Source organism: Rhinolophus sinicus, linkage group LG12 (assembly GCF_036562045.2).
Source record: "Rhinolophus sinicus isolate RSC01 linkage group LG12, ASM3656204v1, whole genome shotgun sequence".
Classification (NCBI taxonomy): Eukaryota; Metazoa; Chordata; class Mammalia; order Chiroptera; family Rhinolophidae; genus Rhinolophus; species Rhinolophus sinicus.
Window position 1 is genome coordinate 57,912,152 of NC_133761.1, and position 21,468 is coordinate 57,933,619.

The 21,468-nt window shown below is 36.4% G+C and overlaps 1 protein-coding gene across 2 annotated transcripts in view; it reads right to left on the reverse strand.

Moving 5' to 3' along the window:
* Positions 1-249: 249 nt before the first annotated feature.
* IARS2 (isoleucyl-tRNA synthetase 2, mitochondrial) overlaps positions 250-21,468 on the reverse strand; it is a 31,202-nt gene continuing 9,983 nt past the window's right edge. For both annotated transcript variants that reach the window (XM_019741812.2, XM_074317013.1), the window contains exons 12-23: positions 19,863-20,023; positions 11,363-11,465; positions 10,645-10,738; positions 8,700-8,808; positions 7,497-7,599; positions 6,501-6,626; positions 5,825-5,956; positions 4,923-5,029; positions 4,114-4,259; positions 3,257-3,447; positions 1,501-1,645; positions 250-766 (exon numbers count right to left, since the gene is read on the reverse strand). In XM_019741812.2, the coding sequence (XP_019597371.2) occupies positions 624-766; positions 1,501-1,645; positions 3,257-3,447; positions 4,114-4,259; positions 4,923-5,029; positions 5,825-5,956; positions 6,501-6,626; positions 7,497-7,599; positions 8,700-8,808; positions 10,645-10,738; positions 11,363-11,465; positions 19,863-20,023 (1,560 nt within the window). In that variant the 3' untranslated portion in view covers positions 250-623. The remainder of the gene's footprint in view (positions 767-1,500; positions 1,646-3,256; positions 3,448-4,113; positions 4,260-4,922; positions 5,030-5,824; positions 5,957-6,500; positions 6,627-7,496; positions 7,600-8,699; positions 8,809-10,644; positions 10,739-11,362; positions 11,466-19,862; positions 20,024-21,468) is intronic.

The following is a 21,468-nucleotide window of genomic DNA, read 5'->3' on the forward strand; positions in this document are numbered from 1 at the left end:
TTGTTTCCTTAACATTCCTAAATTAAGTACATACTATTAAGATTTTTTTTCCCTATCATATGAGAATAACAGATTTGGTGATGTTTTTCTTTGTAATGCAGCCAAACTAGCTATTCCAGAAAGGCTGGTGTTTGCTAGTAAGGCAGAATGAAATTATTCTTTTCATCTCTCAAAGGAAACACACCCCTGCCGTTCCCAATCAAAACATTTTTTTCACTTGATAATAACTTCTGCACCAACATCACTCAGTAATTTTCTAGAATGCCTTTATTTTTAAACGTTACAGAACTTAAATACTGAGTCCAACAGATGTATAAAATATAAAACATTTTCTGCTCAGCCACATTGGAAGGCAAGCACATTCAGTGTCTGTTCTGAATGCGTCTATCACGGATGTATCAATCCCTCTGCATATGGGCATGTCTGCATGTACATATACACATTATTCTGTAGTTAGTTACAGGAAAATCTTAGAATTCTTACTTTGACTCTCATCCTGCAGCATTTCCTCTTCCACTCATTAACTAAACCATGGATTTCTTTCCAACGTTGTAAACCATCCATCTAAGCTCATCTGTACTGTCGGGGGTCTCACTCGGACAGCTGTCAACAGCAGAGAGGTCCTACTTTCCATCAACAACTTCCGTGCATCGGGGGCAGAGTGTGTCTGAGGACTCAGCCGTGTACTTCCAACAACGAGGGCATTTTTCTTTGGTAGTTGGCATGACGAGTACTTTATAAGAAGACTCTTCACGAATATCACCACCTGTGCAAGAAAAACACACGAGGAGTATCAGTCATATCACTGTGTCTTCATTGGTTTTCCAGGTGCTCCTTTTCAAGCTTGCTCCTTCCTGCCTTGGTAAAGCTTGTCACATGGCGTGAGTAGCCAAGACAACGGAATCACACAACTTGACAAGGGAGGAAAGCTGAGGAACCTGAGGCCCTGAGAGGTTAGCTGATTTCCCCCCAAGTCACTCAGTTTTGTACCTAGCTCGGGCAGAGCAGGCCTTCTAGCGCTTCGTCCAGGTATAGTTCTGATAAAGTACTCTCTTTCCAGCTACAGACTTAAGAATTTTAAAAAGAGCCAAATTATAGTGACAGTTGCACTTAAGACTTTTTGGTCTGGACAAAAGGAAACAACTTCCTGCCCTGTTGATCCTTTCAGAACTCAGACTGATAACACATAGTAAAGAAAGTAAATTATTGTCTAGTTGTTGCCCAAAGAATGTACATTAACATTTGACAAGCCAGGTAAGCCAGAATCTTTACTACTTATTCACGGCACAGGAAGGAAAACTCCCTCTTCTACCCCAGCCCTGTGTTCCCCAGACCAGCGGGTAGGACACTTTTTAAACTTGGCCACTGTTTACTTCGTTTCCACGGAAAGGTGTAGTCCAAGTGTGTATCTGCCTTTAGAATACATGTAGTCCCCTGGGAAGTTGGAGATGACCTACCATCATCATTCAGTTCTCCAGCTGCCACTTGTTACTCTCTTACCTTCTAAATTGATTAGGAATGTCCCTTTCAGCTCAGTCACATCTGCAGCCATCTCGCGTGGTTCCTGAGATAGTAGGGTTGTCTGGGAAGCCATCATCAATTCATTCAGCTGAGAGGTGCTGGAAGTCTCCTCCGTTTGTAGCATCTGAGAGGAGGCATGTGCAAGTTACTAAGTTACATTTTGACCATAAACTGAGGTTACTGACAGTAAATTCTTGTGTTTAGTGAGAAACCCCTTGGTACCATTACCTCCTGATGCTAATACTATGAAAAGACATCAGTTCTTACTAGTATGAAAGGTTTTAACTAAAAACTTTATGGAGAATACACTCTATGCTAGCACTTCACTTTGCTAGATGCTAAATGCTCATTATTTCCAATCATCACAAAACACCTACATGGTGGTAATTATTCCCATTTACAAGTGAAGAAACAGGCTCAGAGAGGGCAACTTGCCCAACTTTTCATCCAGTAAGTGTGGAGCTGTAGCCCAGGCCGGTCAAAGCCCTCAGTTTCTCCTAGTATCATGCTTCCTACATTGGAGGGGTTAAGATGCCCGCTACACAAGGACCTGCTTTTGGCAACGTAGACCAATGAGGGCTATCTGAAAAACGCTCGGAACTCCAGAAGGACACTGAAGCAGCTGTTCGAGAAGCACTTTGACATTTTTCACTGTAATTTTTAAAATGAGTTTGTGAACTACGTAATACAGACATTCCTTTTTTCAAAAAGCTCCTGAGAAAACAGATTCAAAGAGATTACTTTCGTTTTAACAAATGCAATTAGTAGTTGACAGAACCAGGACTCCATCTGACAGCTACCTAGTGTAATTCCTAAGGAAAATATATTCACATTCAAAGTTTTTTCCTAGTATAAATGATCTAAATGAGCTGTATTCTTTCAGCTTATTACTCAGAGCTAATGAAGTCAAAGGAAACATGACATGTACAGCACTGGCTGTGGGGCTTGAGCCAGGTCATAGCTTCGATGCTCGTTTCCTCATAAAATGGAGTCAGAACTTCCCAGCCATACATTTTAAAATGTGACTATATCATCGAAATTCTGTTACCAGATTAACAATTTCATATATACTTGCTATTTCGAGCCTCAAATCTTGATTAGTAACAATATTAAAAATTTTAATTGAGCTTACCAACCAAAGGAGATGGTCATTTTTTAGAAAACTATGGTACCAGTAAAACTGTCAAATATATTCATTGCCAGTTCTCTGAAGCATTACAACTAGAGAAAAATCTTGAGTCAATACGTTAAGCTCTAAGCCACTCGGGGCAATCAACTCCTAAGAATCCCAAGAAGAAACTTCTGACAGCCCTTGGGAAATAAAAATAGATGATTGCTTTGAGATATGAGCATATCTGCTGGAGCAAATGAGTTTTTTCCAGATCTTTCCTTGACTCGTTTTGATCTAGTCCAGGTGGACGAAACGCTCAGCCAACCAGACCCTTAACACAAGACTGCCCATTTTTGTATATTCTAAACTGCCGTCCATTTCAAATAAAACTATTACACCTGCCCTGTCCCAGCTTATAACGTAGCAACAGAGTAAATGTCTGGTAAGAGAAGGAAAAGGAAGCAAAGAATCAGTGATGTATCAGGATTAGAAGATATAAATCCTAATTCCTAATTCTTTAATGAAAAAAAAAATCTTATTTATACAGAAATTTTTAAAAAAAACAGAATTTCAGGAGAAACTATGATACTAATACGATTGCGAAAGGTCCAAACGAAGGCCTACCTCTATTATCTCAAAGAGCAGCCCCGGCTCGATGACGATGGTAACCTGGTACTCGGCTGCATTTTTGCCAGGGACGCTCCCCAGGAACGCATCTCTCATGGTGCACGCGCTCTCTATGGCTTCCTCCAGCCCAGGCTTCTTCCAGATCGAACTTGTATTAATCCACCCAGTACGAAAAACACTCTTGGGCTCTTAAAAAACAAACGCGAATTGACAGAGGTTCTAAACCTCTAACCATTGACCAGTTACTGTTCATGGGAAATGAGAATTACTAGTTAAGGTAATCGTGGGATGAAATATTGTGAAGCCATCTAAATACGTGCCAGACATTTACGTGAATATGTGGAAATAATTTTGTTACTTAAAGAAAGGATAAAATATATAGTAAGCGCTCAAAGAAGAAAAAGATGAAGAAAATGAAACAGAAATGTCCCAATATTAACAGCTGTCTTTGGGTAGTGAGGTAAGTGACTTTTCTATAGTTTCTGATTTTCTATAAGCTCAATACAATTGGGCGGGGCGGGGGGGACTATTATAAAAGTAATTACTAAAAGGCATGATACTTTGTTTTAATAAAACTTAATATATTTCTGACTTTACAAAAATATTTAAGAAAAAGGGATATCTCAATATAGTCAAGCTGCTAATACATCTCAGAAAGCATTTCAAGGTGGCTTGAAAGCCATTCAGGAGTTCATCCTACTCCTCTACAAGTACGTACAGAAACTACGACGTGACTAAGACACACCATGCTGTAAATCATTGTGGATGAGTAAGTGCCCCTAACAGATACAACTAGAAGTTGCACCCTCAACAGGGGCCTTTCTCATGCAGAGAACAAATCAAGTGTTCCTTACCTTTAATATAAGGGATGTGCTGGAATACCTCTTCAGCCAAGTGAGGAAGAATGGGAGCAAAAGAACGCACTATTACATCCAAAATTTCAGCCAACGCAGTCTGACAAGAGCGTCGTTTAGGATCATGTGCATTTTCACAATAAAGCCTGAACAAGAACAAATTCAGCAGTTGACAACACTTTGTATATTCTGACTGCCAAGACAAGTGCTGTTTCAGCGCTGAGCTTAGTCTTACAGTGGCTAGTCTGTGGATCTAATCTAATTAAAGAATAAGATACTCTATCAACAATTTTTAATAACATCCTCGATTATACTTTATTCCTTCCAGGTATGCCCTCAAAAAACTCAGCTACGTAGTAATGTCTAATTCCGTTTTTCAGAAAATAGCCAGAGTCTAGACTAGTACATTAAAGACAACTGATAAATTAGTTGGTGGTATTTAAAATGTGACTTCCCACCCCTACAAGGCTGTCTTTGTGCCCCTTAAGACTTACAAACTCCTGAAAAGAACTACTATGTTCATTACCTCATATTAGCTGCTATTACTTCCTGAGCACTTACTTTATAAAATGCAGCATTAAGCACATTACTTATCGCTCTTCATTCTCGTAACCACATTATGAGACGATGTTAAATTAACATCACTACTTTACAGATAAACAGTAAGTGGCAGAACGAAAATTCATAATCAGGCCTGGCTCTAGAATCTTCTTAACTGCACCATGCTGCCCAGCTTGCTCACCATTTGCCAAGCAGAGGAGACACTCAAGAAATATTTGTTAAGTATTTTAGTATTCAGTCATACATACCTATCTTTGATTATGCTGAAATAAAAGTTAGACAGTTCTCTGGTGTAAAAGGCTCGTAATAGCCGAACAACTTTTCCAAAATCGTACTGTTTATATGAATCGGTAATCTAGGAAACAAAGCCAAAAATATTTGGAAGCTGGGTAAGCAAATGGAAATGCAAGTTATTGTAAACAAAATATGTTCCTTTCGAAAGTATGTTTCAAAAGTGGACAAATACAAAACAGGTGATAAGCAAGAGCTCTTGGGGGTCTCCAAACATCCTGGATCACAAATTCGACTACCCTCAGAAAAGTACATTCAACTCTGGAAACTTTAAAACAACCCTCATCAAAGGAAAGGGTCAGGTTTTCAATGATGAAATCACACCACTTCAAAACAGTGAAGAGGTTACCAATGTTTCTTCATTTATGCCTGAAAAGTAAACTTGGGCAAAAATCTGCACGCATGCCTCTGACAGAGTATGTGGAAGCAACCACATTTCCAGTTTTTGAGAAAACACAAAGTTGTGTTCACATGTAAATGAGAAAATAACTTAGGACACACACAGGAATACTCTTTCTATGCTTTCAGGGGTACATCTGCAGGTGAAGTACAATTCTACTTTATTCCATTCTGTCGGAGAAACAAAGCTGATTTTGAGAGAAAAATATGGTTTGAGGAGAAGTCTGGGCCTATCGTTCCCATGAGGTACTTCTCTAGTTTTCTGAGAAACTAAGAAAGAAGTCCTAAGACTTATACCTAAGGTCAACCTAGGAATATGTGGAATTTAGCAAGTCTAACTTCTTTCAGTGCTATAGTTACAATTTCTAGCAAGGGTTGGTCCATTTACATGCAACTCCAATTTCAACCTACAACAGTGCTGATATTTCCATTTTCCAAAAGCTCATTAATTCACACTGACCTTGTTTGCCAAGTCCTGCAGTAGGTGTAGCATGTACTGGTCTATGACGTACATATTGTTTACAGGGATGGCATCTGTCTCTGGGTTGAAACCAGCCACATTTCCCAAAAGAAAGCGGAGTGTATTCCTAAGCTATTGGGGGAAAAAAATGCAGTCAAAGAAATTGATGATGCCTTCAGTTCTTACTGAAAAAGTATTTCTCTGTAAGTTTTATCCAACTCATGTTACTTTCTTAATGGAATACTTTTTTTTTTTTGGAATACTTTTTAAACATTCCTAAGTAAGACTACAAATGCAAAAAAAGAAAAAAGAAAAACAGAAAACAAACAATCACTGGACTTTACACATAAAGACTGAATTTTCATTCTATTTCTTTATAACCTTAGGGCAAGTCACCTTTCAGTGGCCTTATCTGTTCATATGGGAAGGTTAAAATGTGTTCACCTGCCTCACAGGTAAAACAAAAGATACACTGGCTATATATTTTACTAAAATATAAAAAGACAGTATATAAAATTATTAGTATTACTAATTTTTTAAACAAATAATAGAGGATGTTTTTAAATGCTCACAACATGTGTAGAACTCATTTTCATTGCCAACAAAATGTGCCCTTTCCTGAAACAATGACATAATAAACTTTTCATTGAGAAATAGGAAGAATGAGGGCTCTGACCTTGCTGATATCATCTCTGGCAGCACTAAGGACAGATGGACTAATTGTCACTTCAGTGAAAACATTGGACTCGGCCACCCACCAGCGAAGGACATCGGCACCATAAGGAGGCTCTGTGGTTTGATCCTTTCCATTGAGGGGGAAAAAATAAACATACAAATGGCTTTCAGTTCCAGTAGGTGAACCAATTTCCTACTGAGGAATGTGTGTGCACAATACGAGCATAAATACTGAATACCTGCACTGTAATGAAGGGCTATGATCTCAGAAACCAAACTGCGTCTAAAAAACAACGCTGGGAATAAAAGAAGAGTGGTCTCTCCAATCTGTTCACTGTGCAGATGCTAACACCAGGCTCCTCCCTGGTCACATGAGTGTCCATCTACCTATCAGAGCCGGTGGTCAGACACAGAGCAGCGCCCTGAGGTCCCCATGATGGGGGAGGCGAATAGGAAGGGCTGCTTTTCCCTTTCAGTATTCCCTAGCAACTCTCTAAACAAAGAAATGGTTGCTGGGCGTTAGGAGGGCAGTAAAAAGCCAAAGGAGTAAAGTAAGAGACAAGTGATTTCTAAAAACTGCAAAATAAACCAAATGATCAGCAACCCCACAATTGATGTTCATTAATGGTGTGTAATTTCCAAGAAAAATGAAACATGCATTTAGAAGTTGCAATCTCATTTTTTTCTTATACCATTTCCTTTTAACTGTAACATTACAGTTTACAAACTTTTAAAGCTCAGGCAGTTACAAAAGGGGTAGAATGATTCAGGACCCAACTGAAGATTCAGACCTGAAATGAGTCAGAAGGGCCACCATCCCGGCCCTTCCCTTTTTCATTAAAATCATATATTATTTGAGAGTCTAGTTTTAAAACATGGTAATGCATCTGCTATTCGTACAAGATTTTTCACATGAAAGGAACTACATGAAAGGTATTTAGCTGCCAACTTAAGAGCCTTAAAACAAAAATATAAATGTTATTAGAGAAGCACCTACTTGTCCTCCGTTGATGACAATGTCAGGATCAATGACGTTCCCAAGAGACTTGGACATCTTTTCTCCCTTTTCTCCAAGGGTAAATCCATGAACCACCACTGTCCTAAGAAGATAAATCGGCTATTAGAATAATAAACACAATCATAATGATATTTTTGAAGATGAATTACAGCTTAAAAAGAGTATCTTATTTGACACAAAAATAGGATATTTGACAGATTATGTATGAAAGCTTTTCTTGAAAGTTTAATTCTCGGCAGCTAATTTATCATGCATGTTAAATAGTAAGCTACGTGCTAATGCACAGGAAAATTTTTGATGTTTACCTTTATTAAACAAGTATTTCCTGAGCATTATGCACTGATTTTGATCATTAAAACTAACCAGGAAAAAGTATGCCTTGAAAAGAGCAGATTATCACCTCAACTTACCTTCGAAAAGACAAGTCAAGAGAAAAATGTATCTGCTGCTCTATTGGGTTATAAAAGCATGTTATACAAGAGACAAACATTTAAATTATTCTGAAATGGGTTTTCATTGTAAGATTGCAAAAATCTTAAGCTCTTTAAGACTCTTTCTCACTAGAACCTTTAAAAAATACAAGGAAAAGCAATTTCTGTAACTAAATAAGAATCCCTAATTTATAAAATTCACTGAAGGAATGTTCATTCATTAGCCACTGTGGACATTCCAATGAGGACAACTGCGCTCAGGTTTAGCCACCCTAGAACCTCCTCCTGTGGTCCCTCTGTGTGGAGTCTTAACCACATTCATTCACCACCTGGTTCTCCACAGGTTCTCACCACTCCAGTCATGCTGATTTTACTCCTTCAAGGAGCTGTGATCTGTATCAGTGACAAAACTTGTCTGTATTTTCTCCTTTTTCTACTTCAAACTCATTTCTCTCATGAGACTGGAGACTAAGCTAATTGAAGGTGGTGTCTTACCCTATACGGGGGATGGGGGGGGGGAGGTGCCAAAAAAATGTATACACATGACTTGTATTCATCTTGTTATCAGTATATATTGAGTATTACAATTTTAATAGTTTTTTTTCCTTTCTTAAAATGTATATACATTTTTTTTGGCACCCTCTCTATATACCATTCAGCACAGGGCTTCACACACTGGCTGGTACCCAGCAGAAGTACTCCAAGTACTTCCAAGTACTCCAGGGGTGCTGACTTGTTAAGTAATACTTACTTAAAAGGCGCTTTTTTCCTTGCTGCCACACTTGTTAATAACGATGACTGAAACCAACCGCCAAGCTGGTCTTTTCCTTCCAAGTACAAGTCTGCTCTTTGATCAGTACCTCAAAAAGTATTAAAAATTACAGAAATTTAATTAAAATAGGAAAACAACGGTTTGACGAAGAGTAGGAATGAAACAGTCAAAACTACAGTCTAAAATTGGGTTTATGTATTACCAATAACGGTAGTTTATTTATGTTCTGGCAGCCTCCTATGCATGCAACAGACATGTTTAAATTAAACACATTTTCTTTCTTTGAATTAATTACCTAAATATGACCGGGAAGAAAAAATGATTTACTAATCAGGTACATTTTTACCACTAAATTGTATTTAATAAATTATTTCTGTCACAGTCAAATATTTGGTTAAGAATATCACAAACCAGAAACAGAGTGAGTAGACTAAACTCTACCGGTACCATGGACAGCGGCACAGATCAGTTTTATGGACACTTTCCGTGCAGCTTAATCCAGTCCATGGCTCCAAGCATAACTTGCACTGCTGCACTTAAAAAGCAACAATGCTACTAGCAGCAGTTCTCACCGAGGCCGGCGCAGTGAATGAACTCTGAAATATACTGCACAAGCACTATTTCACATACGGTATCCTCTTGAAATTCAGGATGCTGCCCCATGAAGGTGGTCGTAGGTAACTCTTCCTGTTTATAACACTACATAAACTACCTTCAGTATCTTACGTAGTGTTATTTGCCCACATTTTCAGTATAATTTAAGCAAACAAAGTACTTAACATTTTCTCTTAAATTCTGTGGGCGAAACTTATGAAGTATTTCAGAAAATGATTACATAAAAAATTGTAAAAATTTTATTAATATGTAACTTATATTTGGGCATTATGGATTATGTACATTTTTAGCTGTCATGCAAAGGAAACATGAATTTACACGCATTTTGCTTTTCAAATTTTCTAAGCTGAAAAAGCCCAAATAAAGGAATATTTACCTACTAGGAACCATATTGCTGTCCTGTCAACCATAAGGCCTAGAACCAGAAGTATAGCTCAAGGGAACTTGAGGACAGGCCCTGTCAATCCCTTTAACACTGGCCAGCTGCACAGACAGGCTGTTTTCCCCACATTCTCTTGCTCCAGAGAGCCAATGGGATCTGTTGGGCCAAAGTCGGCCCTCAGTCGCAGTGCAAGGAACTGTCTGATCCGTCCTTACTTCCCTGCCACCTCATCCCTGTCTCTACGCTCGGTGAGGACAAGCCACACCCTTCATTTTACCTCTGACTTTTCAGTATCCTCACTGACATTTCTTCTCAAGCATCTAATCACATCCTCACATGTACCGTCTCCTACTGCTCCCTTCTAGTTCCTGCTGAATCTCTCCTTTCCCTTAGCCAATGAGGCAAACACTTACCCGATGGGTAAGTATAGTATTAGTCAGTTGTCTTGTACCCGGCGGGAGAGGGCTGTGAAAAGGCAATGCAGTATGGAAGAAGAACTGAAAATCAGGGTACCTGAGTTCTGGTCTGACACTAAATTATGTGACCATCACCTATTTTGCCATCATCTATTTTAATTCAATCTCATTTCCTCTTCTGAAAAATGCTAGGGGTCAAATTAGTTCAGTGATTCCAAACTTTGTTTTATAGAACTGGGTGCCTTGAGGTTGCCAGGTGGGCCAAGGAGGTTAAGAGGAGGGAGAACAGTCCCACTTTTATCTAATGTATTGTGGTTCTATATAAAATTTCATTTGGAAAAACAAAAGTTTAGAAATCATTGGACTAAATGATCTGCAAAGGTCCAGTTACATTAGAGCAAGAGGTCTTCCAAATAAAGCCAAAAAAAAAATTGAGTGTAGGTTTTTTCTAAGTAACGTCATGTATTTCCAAAACTGCTTAACTGGTAAATAAACTATTATTTAAAATTACCTGGAAGAATGTGAGACCATGAAGTTCCACTATCAAACCAGATGTCCAAAATATCCTGACCGGGCACGTACTCCAAGGCGTCAGGACCACCGACCTAGTAAGACCATGTAAAAGCATTTTAATTATGTGAGATGCACACAATAAATACCCAAAAAGTCTTGAGGAAATGAAATACTTACAACCATTAAATTCACATTTTAAGGTAAATTGTAAAACATGTAAAAATATTTCACAATTAAGTACGATGGACTCATTTACATGCAGACATGACTGTAGCCACTTTATGATTCATTACACATTTCTTAGTGTAAATATAAACTGTTTATTTGCTTCAAATTATCTTCCAGTATGGATTTTTTGGTGTTTGATACGACTGGTTAACTCTAATTCAGATCCCACCAAGTCCTGACGTACCCATGTGAGTTAGTATGCACTGTTCTCTCAGAGTCACGACTGTACCTACTTAGTGAACCAAGTCAGTTAAAATTTTGTCCCTCAATGAGAACAAATAACCCTCACACTCCACTGCTACATTAACTACTAGGCTTCTCTAGCTAAACAAAGTGTCTGCTCCCAAACTGCACTGGTTCTCATGTATGGTGAAAAAACTCATTAACTGTACATGATCATGTAATTACTTTAACTCCCAAGAATCCCATCTGTCATTAGTAGGTCATACAACGCACACAAAGGCTGTTAAATACAAGTAGAAACTGACCTGAGATAAGACTTCTTTTGGAAGGAGCTGCTCAGGGGGAAGAGTCCACCAGATATCACTGCCATGTTGTTCCACTAGTTTAATAATATGCTCGATGGTTTGGCTATTTTGCGGGGGGCAAGCAGAATTGTTCAATTAAGTATTGTGATTACCACCAAACATTTTAAAAATTAAGAAATAGTAATATTTTTTCCTTTCTGCAGGATATTTTTTCCTATCTCCCCCCCCCAAAAAAAACAAACTTTAGTGGTATTATCTTCAATTACTTGCTCACTTGGCTGCTGCTATCATCTGCGATACAATATAAATAGTATCAGTATATCTCAAAAATGAAACAAATCTTATGTATCCCTTAAGAGAAGAAAAATGACTTCTCCCGATATCCCTGTTTCAGTTACTGAGTTCCCTATTTCTAGCAATCTATTTTCTATTCAGGTACCTATATTCAAAACCTCCTAATTACGTCACACCTCCAATTTCTGCCCAAATTAAACCAGCACAAGCTGACAGTGCCACCTTTGAAACTGGCTCGTGTTCTCACTAACACTATATTAGTCCAACTTCACTGCTTCCATACCAGACTGACGCCAATGGTTTGACTTGTCCCCAACACTCATCTCTTTAATTTGAAAACACAAGTCTGAGAGAAGTACATTCCCAAAACTGCTTTTATCACACCAATTCCCTCTCAGAATCTTCCCGTGCCCCCATCCCTGCTTACAGGATTAACTCCACATCCATCTGCCCAAGAGCAAAACCACAGTGGGACCCAGCCTTTGACGACACATACCCAGGCTTACAGCCTGACTGCCACTTTTTATATATACATGACCACGCACACGCTCTACATTCTTCTCTAAGTCTCGGTTATTGTCCAGTTCATTTGTTCAGAAATATTTACTGAGCACCTCCAACGTCTTGGACACTATTCTAGGCACTGGAGACAAGATTCCTGCCCTAATGGAACTTACATTTTAGTGATCCTAGATGTTTCCCTTAGAATGACTGCACACTAAATGAGACGATTCATGTAAAACTTAGCACATGGCCTAACACAACAGAAAGCCAATAAATGCGTATCAATTGACCGTATCATTGGGAAAATAACAGTTACAAATTATTTGAAAATTACACCCAGGGGGAAATTTATACTCAATTTTCTCACAGGAGCAACATACTTTTAATTTATTACCACACCTTTACTGACATTACAACTTCCTCTAGTGTGCTCCATTGAGTCAGTTTATATAATGGTCAAATGCATGGTCCCTAGAGCCAGACAGCTTTGGTTTAATTCCTGGCTCTTTCACTTTCTAGCTATGTGACCCTGGGTAAAGCACTTAACATTTCCGTACCTGGGTTTGTAAAATGCAAATAACAGTATCATTAAGTGAGCTATTACAGATATTAATCAAGATTATATATATAATGCCTAGAACAATGTCTGGCACTCATTACTAAGAATTATGTAAGCATTATTCAAACATTCTCTGAAGTCAGCTAAATTTTTGACAGTTAATTTTGTTAACCAATTACCAAAACACATACTTTTCTTAATATTTAAATTAGTTAAAATACACATACCGTGTTTCCCTGAAAATAAGACCGGGTCTTATATTAATTTTTGCTCCAAAATATGCATTAGGGCATATTTTCAGGGGATGTCTTATTTTTTCATGTACAACAATCTACATTTATTCAAATACAGTCATGTCATCTTCTGGAACATCGTCATAACGTACTAAATGCATCCATCTAGCTGACGATCTTAATTAACTGGTTTATTTTCAGGGTAGGTCTTATTTTTGGGGAAACACGATACTAAAACCAAATTTGTATTGTCCTTCTTTCTACCACTCCATTAATAACTGTAGGTCCACGAATCAATGAAAATGGAAAGAGTAATGCATAGGAAAAAGCTTTAAATTCTCAATCTGGATCTGCTTCTTATTAATCACGACTACGTAGGGCAAATCATTTAACCTCTCTGGGTCTGATAATTCACAGATAAACTGAAGTGTTTATTAAAAATACTTGTGGGAAGCAAAAATCAAATGGGTATGATAAATGAAATATGCTCTACACATTGAAATTTGAAATACCTTACCATAGCAAAATATCACTAAACTTGTATACTGTGATGTATAGATTGAAAAATATAATGCTACCAGCACCTATTTTGAAGAAATTATAAATAACAAGAATGTTAAAATGGGCATAAGTCCATGTTTCTAATACAATCACACATTTTAGATGGACTTTAACAGTAAAGATAAACTTGTAATGAGACCATAAAACTTTGTGCAATAACTAGCTATTTATCTGACTATTTGGTTACTTATTACCATTTTATGCAGTTTGCACAGAACACTTTATCAGTTAAGAAAATATGAATATACTATAATAGAAAATCAGAATAAATCTAAACCTCCTACCCTAGACCTAATGCTATTACACGAAAAGGACCAAAAAAGAGAAAAATACTAGCAAAATACATTTATACCCACACAATTACAGTAGATAGGCTGCTCATACTAAGTATGAAATTTTCATCAAAAAGAATGATTCTAAAAATGAGTGTCGTTTTGCCTTTTTATTTGTACAATATTATCATTAGATTGCAATTTTAGGTAAACAGTAAAATAAAATAGCAAAACAGTCTAAAATATGTTAGAAATAATCAGATAAAAAAATAATACAAAAGTAAATGCAAATGGTTCAGATTTCATATTAATTTAGGAAATAAGGTAAAAATGTTAGGACCAATTTTACTCTTAATCAAAATGAAAGCATTTATGTATACACCACACTACACTTTTCAAAGTACTTTACAAGCACTCTAACTGGATTCACAGAAAAACCTACTTAGTAGCTCCTGACAAACTGTTTTGTGCTTCCGGATTCCTTAACAATCATGAGCTTAAGCAAGTAATACAATTAAATGCAGGCCTTGAGATTGTGTCTCCTACATCATGGTTCAAAGCTGTTTTTACTTCTCCATTCAGCCTTTCTAACAGGGAACGTCATACTCCTCGTCTCTTGGATTTCCTAAGCAAAGGCAAAAAGACTTACTGCCCATGTTTAATGAAACCGTGACCCCGAGATGAAGGCGGGCACCAGGGAATCTCAGATTACTGCTGACAGAACAAGCACCAAGTACAAAAACCGGAGTCCACCTGCCCCTGTTGGATCCTGACAGGAATACATCATATTATGTTTCTGAGCTTCAGTTTCTAGGAACACTGGGAAAAGCTGTGAGGAAAAAGGCTACGAGAAAAATTTTATACTTAAAAAAAGAAAAAGTGCTAATGTCTTGGTCAGTAACTTACAACTAGATGTACTTACATGTGATCCATTTTAGAATGCCAAATTCAATTCTAATGAGAGTTACTTTTTATATCCCTAAATACCATGTTTCCCCGAAAATAAGACCAGGTCTTATATTAATTTTGCTCCAAAAGATGCATTAGGGCTTATGTTCAGAGGATGTCATCCTGAAAAATCATGCTAGGGCTTATTTTCCGGTTAGGTCTTATTTTCGGGGAAACATGGTAGATAATTCTATGAAGATTTAGTATTATATTTTAAGTATTACTGAACTATACTCAAGTATCTTACTGAGTCTATAACTAAAAATACCAAACAACAAAGAAAGATTTCAATTTCGCAGTCGGCATGTTATTAACGCAACTTCCCCACCAAGTTTGGTCAACCACCTCTTCTTGTCAAACCAAAATTCAAGTTTTAATGGCTACATTTTCTCAGTACTATTTTGAGATCTTAGACAAGTATATTACTTAAGTTTTGAGGTGAAAAATTTAAAAACAAAGAGCTTTAAAAATAAAACTTGCAATAAAAATAAACACACACGACCTACAAACTCTTGAGGTTTGCTGGATTCCAAATAAGGATAAATTTAGTGTTCAAAATCTGAAAAGATAATTTGGAAAAAAATACAAGTAAAGGCTGCACAAGTACTCAAAAGATATTCATTATAGCACTGCAGCAAAAACCCAGAAACAGGCAAATATTGGATGGGCTACATTTACTTGATTTTCATACACCGGGAACGGGGCAACCATTAAGAACTGAGCTACCATTTTAATGGCTGTCAATTCATTCTTTCAAAATTGACTTAAATTATCTCTTCTCTTTCATGTCCTTTTTCCTTTATAAACACTGTATTAGATATCCTTCCATATATACCTTTGTACACGACATTAGTCCTTTTATTTCCCTAGGATAAATACTTAGAAGTACAACTTTTTTATAACAAAACTGAGATCACGCTTTAAAATTTTTCAAAGCAATTTTGTAGGCATTTCTTAGTGATATTAAATATTCTTCAGAAAAAAATACAAGAAAGAAGTCAATATGTGTCTTGGGAAATTTAAGAATTTTCTGTCTTTATTTTGTTAATAATATCCTATACTTAATACGGTTAACTTATAACCTAAAGATCAGTGTACATTATTGTTAAGTGGGTGAAACCACTTATCACTACATAATCTATATGCTTCCATTTTAATGCTGTATTTCATAAAGCAATAAGTCCATCGTAAAACTTTGTACTTTACACAAGAGCCTTATCTAAACTCATGCGCTACGTGCCCCTGTGTTTCAATCAGTGAAAATTCACTAGGTAATATGGGCAACTACAGCACCAACCAATCATTTTGGACTTTGACATCAACTGAGCTGAAGGCTTATTTAGCGGCTGCTGGAAATTCAGCAGCATTGGGATTACTAGGTAACGAAGAAACTGCTGCTCTGTATTTTGTCTATAAAAGCAAAAACATTCAGGATTGTAAGACAACTTTTCTTCTGGAAGTTACTGGAATAAGAACGAGGTAAGAGGCTATATGTTTCATATTTATTTACTAAATTTATTTACTAAATTTAATACTAGAACACAATGAAATTAGAGGATACTTTTTAATTACTATTTTTAATTTAATGCTATACTTATGTTTTAAAGGCAACAGGAAATGATTTCGAAGAAACTTTATTTAATGAAAACTATAAATTTTTTTCACCAAAAGGTCATTAATTATTAATCTGAGCAAAAAACTGAGGTAGCTACAGCGTACACTCAAGTTAAACTGGAAATTTCTTGCCTGTTTCTAGTAAACTTCTCATAATACCCAGAAATCAGGAGCTAAGTTCCCTAAATGCATGCTAGCTATTGTATTAATATTGTCAAATTAATTACAGTAATCTGAAATGAAAGAAATTTACCTAACAACTTCTTTTCCTTCCTAGACAGCAAGTGGTTCTATATTTTATCTTTTTTATGCTAAAAAGTATTTATTTTGTCTTTATTAACCAGGAATAGATTTCCAACTAAATTATAATGGCATTAGATTACAGATTCCGAAAATGATCAATGATGTTAAAGACAGAAATGGAATTATTTCTTGAGAAAAATACAAATATGTATATAAAGTGTCAATGAGAACATTAATTCAAATCAAAATTAAACATTAGCGTTTCAAATATGCCAGTCTCTAAACGTATTTCAAACATGAAATAAATGAAGATTTCTTCTATGAATTAAGTGTACTTAAGAGATTTATAGACTTTCATCAAGAAAAGCTGAAGGACTCTTAACATACTTAATGGAATTATCAAGTGTAACAGCAACTCCATGTGGACTGTGTACCAATTTCCAGTGGAGATGTTGTTACTTTTGATGGTCACCAACTCGCTGAAAAGCATATCCAAAGACGGAAAAGCCGGATCACTTGATTCTCATGTAAGTAAGGAAAAAAGATAACCTGTCGTGCTATCTTAAAAAATGTGACACGTAATGATGAATTAACATCCATTTTCTTAAATCAAGTGTTTTGTCACATAAAATACCCAGCAACGGAAGGAGATTAGTCAACATTAAGAAATGGTGTTGGAGGTCATAGGATGTGACCCTTGAGCTGGACCCAGGCAACTGAAAGTTCTTCACCCTCTGCCTTGTCCTTGGAATGTGTGTTCTGCTTGCTTTCCCTCTGCTAGAAGCTGCCCAATGACGCAGCCTTGAGAGAGTAAGATGTTGAGACCCTCTGGATGGTACATGTGACTGAAGGCCTCTCTTATACACTTTAAAATTCTGGCAGGCAGATGCAGAGATCTACTCATCTGGTGGCCGCCTGAGACAAGTCTTGTAAGTAACGTTCCCTTACTTATTAACACTGTCACCTACCAATCTGGAGTCCTCTGCCCTCTGTGTATGGGGCCAAGTTGGGAACTAACAAATGGTGTACAGGAGAATGACCTATAAATTGACAGACAATATGGCTAACTGTGTCTGTCATTTCTATAGGCCAATATTCTGTATATCTCTGCTTCTTCAAAATCAGAAATCAACAAACACCATGCAAGCTACACAAGAATCTGTAACACAACTATGTATTAACTATAAATAAAACATAAACGATACCTAATGAATGTCTGCTTGTGTTTTTCTAATAAAGCTCACATTTATTTCGTCTAGCTTAAGTAAATCAATCAACAACCTATGTACCACTTTGCTGTCATGATTAAATAATGATCAAATGAATGTTTGCTCTACTTACTAATATATACACATATGGTCGACCTCAATCAATTCAAGGAAATTCCCTAAAAAACTTGTTCTCTTACTACTGAAAAGAATGAGAAACAGTGACAGTGGCCTATGCTTTAAAGAAAACTCTCCAGTGTGGAATTTTAAACAATACTTGTGTATTTCTCTCAACTTTAATTCTTAATACAGGTATCAAGATATTAGCAGTTTATATCTGATCAAGTGTTCAGTTAAAAAACAAAAAAGCACCAATACTTAGGCCAAAGCGTCTTGGCTCCAAATTGTAATAAAATTGAAATAGCCTTACAATGACTTCCTGGTCCCTAGAATCTAGTTTCTTTTCCTAAAACACACTCTTACTCCTCATGCCAACTGAAAAATGTAAATTCCTTAACTCAGTATTCAAGTCTCACTACAGTTTGCCCGAAACAATCTGTCTTAATGTGTATCTTTCTGAAATTCCCCTCATATACCCTACAGCCCATTATGTTCTTATACACATTATGCTTCCCCCCTCCAGGTTTTCGCTCCTGCCAATCCCAGTACTGCCCCCAATTACCTAATCCTCAAGACTCTACTCAAATACCACATCCTCTGTGAATGAAGCAAATGAGCTGTTTTATGGTTCAGTATTTGCCCAAGGCATAGCCTCTAGTTTTCCTTCTGAGCCAAGCTGCCATATAGGGTCAGATCACCAGAAAGGTAGTGACACAGCCAAATCTTGATGCAACCCGTATTTCAAATTGAAAAGGAACTTCCACACAAATGATACTAAGTACTACCTAATATGAGGCTATAAGTGATTAAATCAAAACAAAACAAAACAAACCCCATTTTAATCAAACATTTAAAAAAATTCTAAATACATGTTCTCATAAAAGGACCACCTAAAGAAATACTGATACTGTTGACAACAAAAAGTAGAAACTTAAAAAAAAAAATGATAAGAAACCCGAGGTAGGGACATTTAACTCTACGTCTTCAGTTTCTTGAAGTCCCCATGACTAGATGGTCTCCATGCCCTCAAGACCCTTCCTGGATCTTCAACTAATAAAATGTGAAAACACTCAGCAAAATGTGCTCAAACTCTTTACTCAGGTTAAAGCATAATTTAGTAAAAATTCCATTAACCAAATTAAAACAAAATTACTGAAACAAAATGAAAGCCTAGGATATATTCCGAAGAGGAGTGATTAATATTTCCATTTCCACATCTGTTAGTAACAGCAACAATACCGAAACCCTCCCGAATTTACTAGAAGATAAACAAGCTAGACTACCACCTCATTAAGAACAGGGGTGACCACATCAGTTTGTTCACTGCTTTAAAGGAACTTGTGTCTGCATTGGGAAAAAAATTTTCTTTTCACAGTATAAGCTTTTCTACTCTGAACTGTTAACTATGTCCATGTATTATCTTTGCAAATTAAAAAAAAAAAAAAGTTGGGAATGTAATCATCACTAGAATAAATGTAACTTTATACATTTAAATATATTATAGTCTCTTAAATTCTAAACCATCTAAACGACATAATGCCATTTCTACTGAAAGGGACAGACAGTAGACTCAGAGTTAAGAGAGTGACTCTAATTCCTAAAGAAAAATTACAGACTGGGATTCCCCCACTAAATACTATTTATCTTTGGATTCGTGATACCTTATCTAGCAAGATGCTAGGTACACAGGAACAATGAATTCTCATTTAAAAAAAAAAAGTCAGAGCACTTGCTTCTAAGTATCAATACCAAAAAAACATAGTTGTCAAAATTTCAATCATATGAAAGGATCTTTTTGAAATTTACATTTTTATTCCCTTCTGCAAAAGATCATTTTAGAATGTTTTATGTAACATATCAGTTCTCAAAAGTCCACTATTTTTCCATTTTTAAAGAATATACAACTTGCTTTAAAATGTTGAAAAATTTTAGAAAGAGTTCTACCTGTTGATCAAGAATTCATCTTTTGTCTTATGGTGAAACACAGGAATTGGAACACCCCAAACTCTTTGCCTTGATATACACCAATATGGCCGCCTGTCCATCATTTCAACCATGGCATTCAGGGCTGATCCAGGAATAAATTTCACTTTTTTTAACAATTCCTGCAATTGAGTCACAAATCAAGTCCAGTGAGAGAAAGCAGAACAAATTTTCTGGAACTGTCACTATTTACCCTAATACAGTTCTTTATTTTAGATGTTTATTCTTATTCACATATCCTCCCAACCACCTCCCCCACACAAAAAAACCTTAAAAAACTAGATTCCAGAGCAAAGTTAAAATGGCCACAAAGGACCTAATAACATCAAGAGCAGACATCATCACCTTTAGAGGATGTGACAAAAGATTTTATACCAATTTCCAAGCACCCCAGATCAAAACTGGTAATAACAAGTTGGTAGAAATATTATACTTCATTAAAATACAGTTAAAAATCAATTCAAACTTGACTTCACCATTTGTTATAAAAATGCTTAAAAAAATAAGCTACTGTCATTGGTTGAAAAATAAGGATTACAGTATAACCCAATTTTACATAGAATGGTTTGAAACATAAAAAGACACTTTCTCAGAATAAGTTACTTGCTATTTACTTACTATAAGAACCCTCCCTCCCTCCACCCCACAAGTTGTAAACTACTAGCATTTGACTTCATTTCATTTGTCAGTTACCAAAATTTACATTATATAGCAAAAATGTTTGGTAAAAATCTCAAAAAAGGCCACAGTATGTTAACTTCATTTTTTCTTTAAATCTCTCTGTCCATTAGTAAGAGCATTTTTATATTTTCAGTTTCACGTTTAGTTTCCTCACTTACCTGAACTACCAGAACCCACCCGCCCCCAAAACCATTTGTAGCGCCACCTACTGGCAGAATGGCAACATCTGCAATCTAAAAAATGGGAATACTGATGGGTAATTGATTTTGTCAAGGAATAATGATTACTTTTTAAGGTGGTGATAATGGCATTGGAATTATGTTTTAAAGAGTCTTTATTTTTCAGTAATATATATTGAAGTACTTACGGGCGAAATAATGCCTGAAATTTGCTTCCAAATAATCAAATGGGTAGGGAGTAAAAAAAGAATGGTAGGAGGGGTGTAGATAAAACCAAAATTGGCCAGAAGTTGATTACTGTTGAAGTTGGGTGATAGAAACATGGAAGTACATCACTATTCTCTCTATTTCTGCAAAGAGCAATTGAAAATAGTATATAAAGACATTAAAAAAAAATTTGGCTTCACCATACTACATCAGACTTGGATATTCTGAAGCCATCTTCGCAGAGCTGGAAGTTACAAATTTTAACATTTACAAATAAGGAAAATAGGCTTCATTGGAATGCAAAACATGAACACCCGTCCATATCACAGCTGTCCACTCTACAGGAATACAGAAAATGTAAATTGCTACGCACAGCTTTGGCACGGGCCCCAAAATGCCAGGCCAACAAATGAACATATTACAAAATATGGTAATACGTTAGATGCAAGCTATAAAGCAAAATGTCTGTATATTCAGCCTGGTTAATAAATGTATATTTG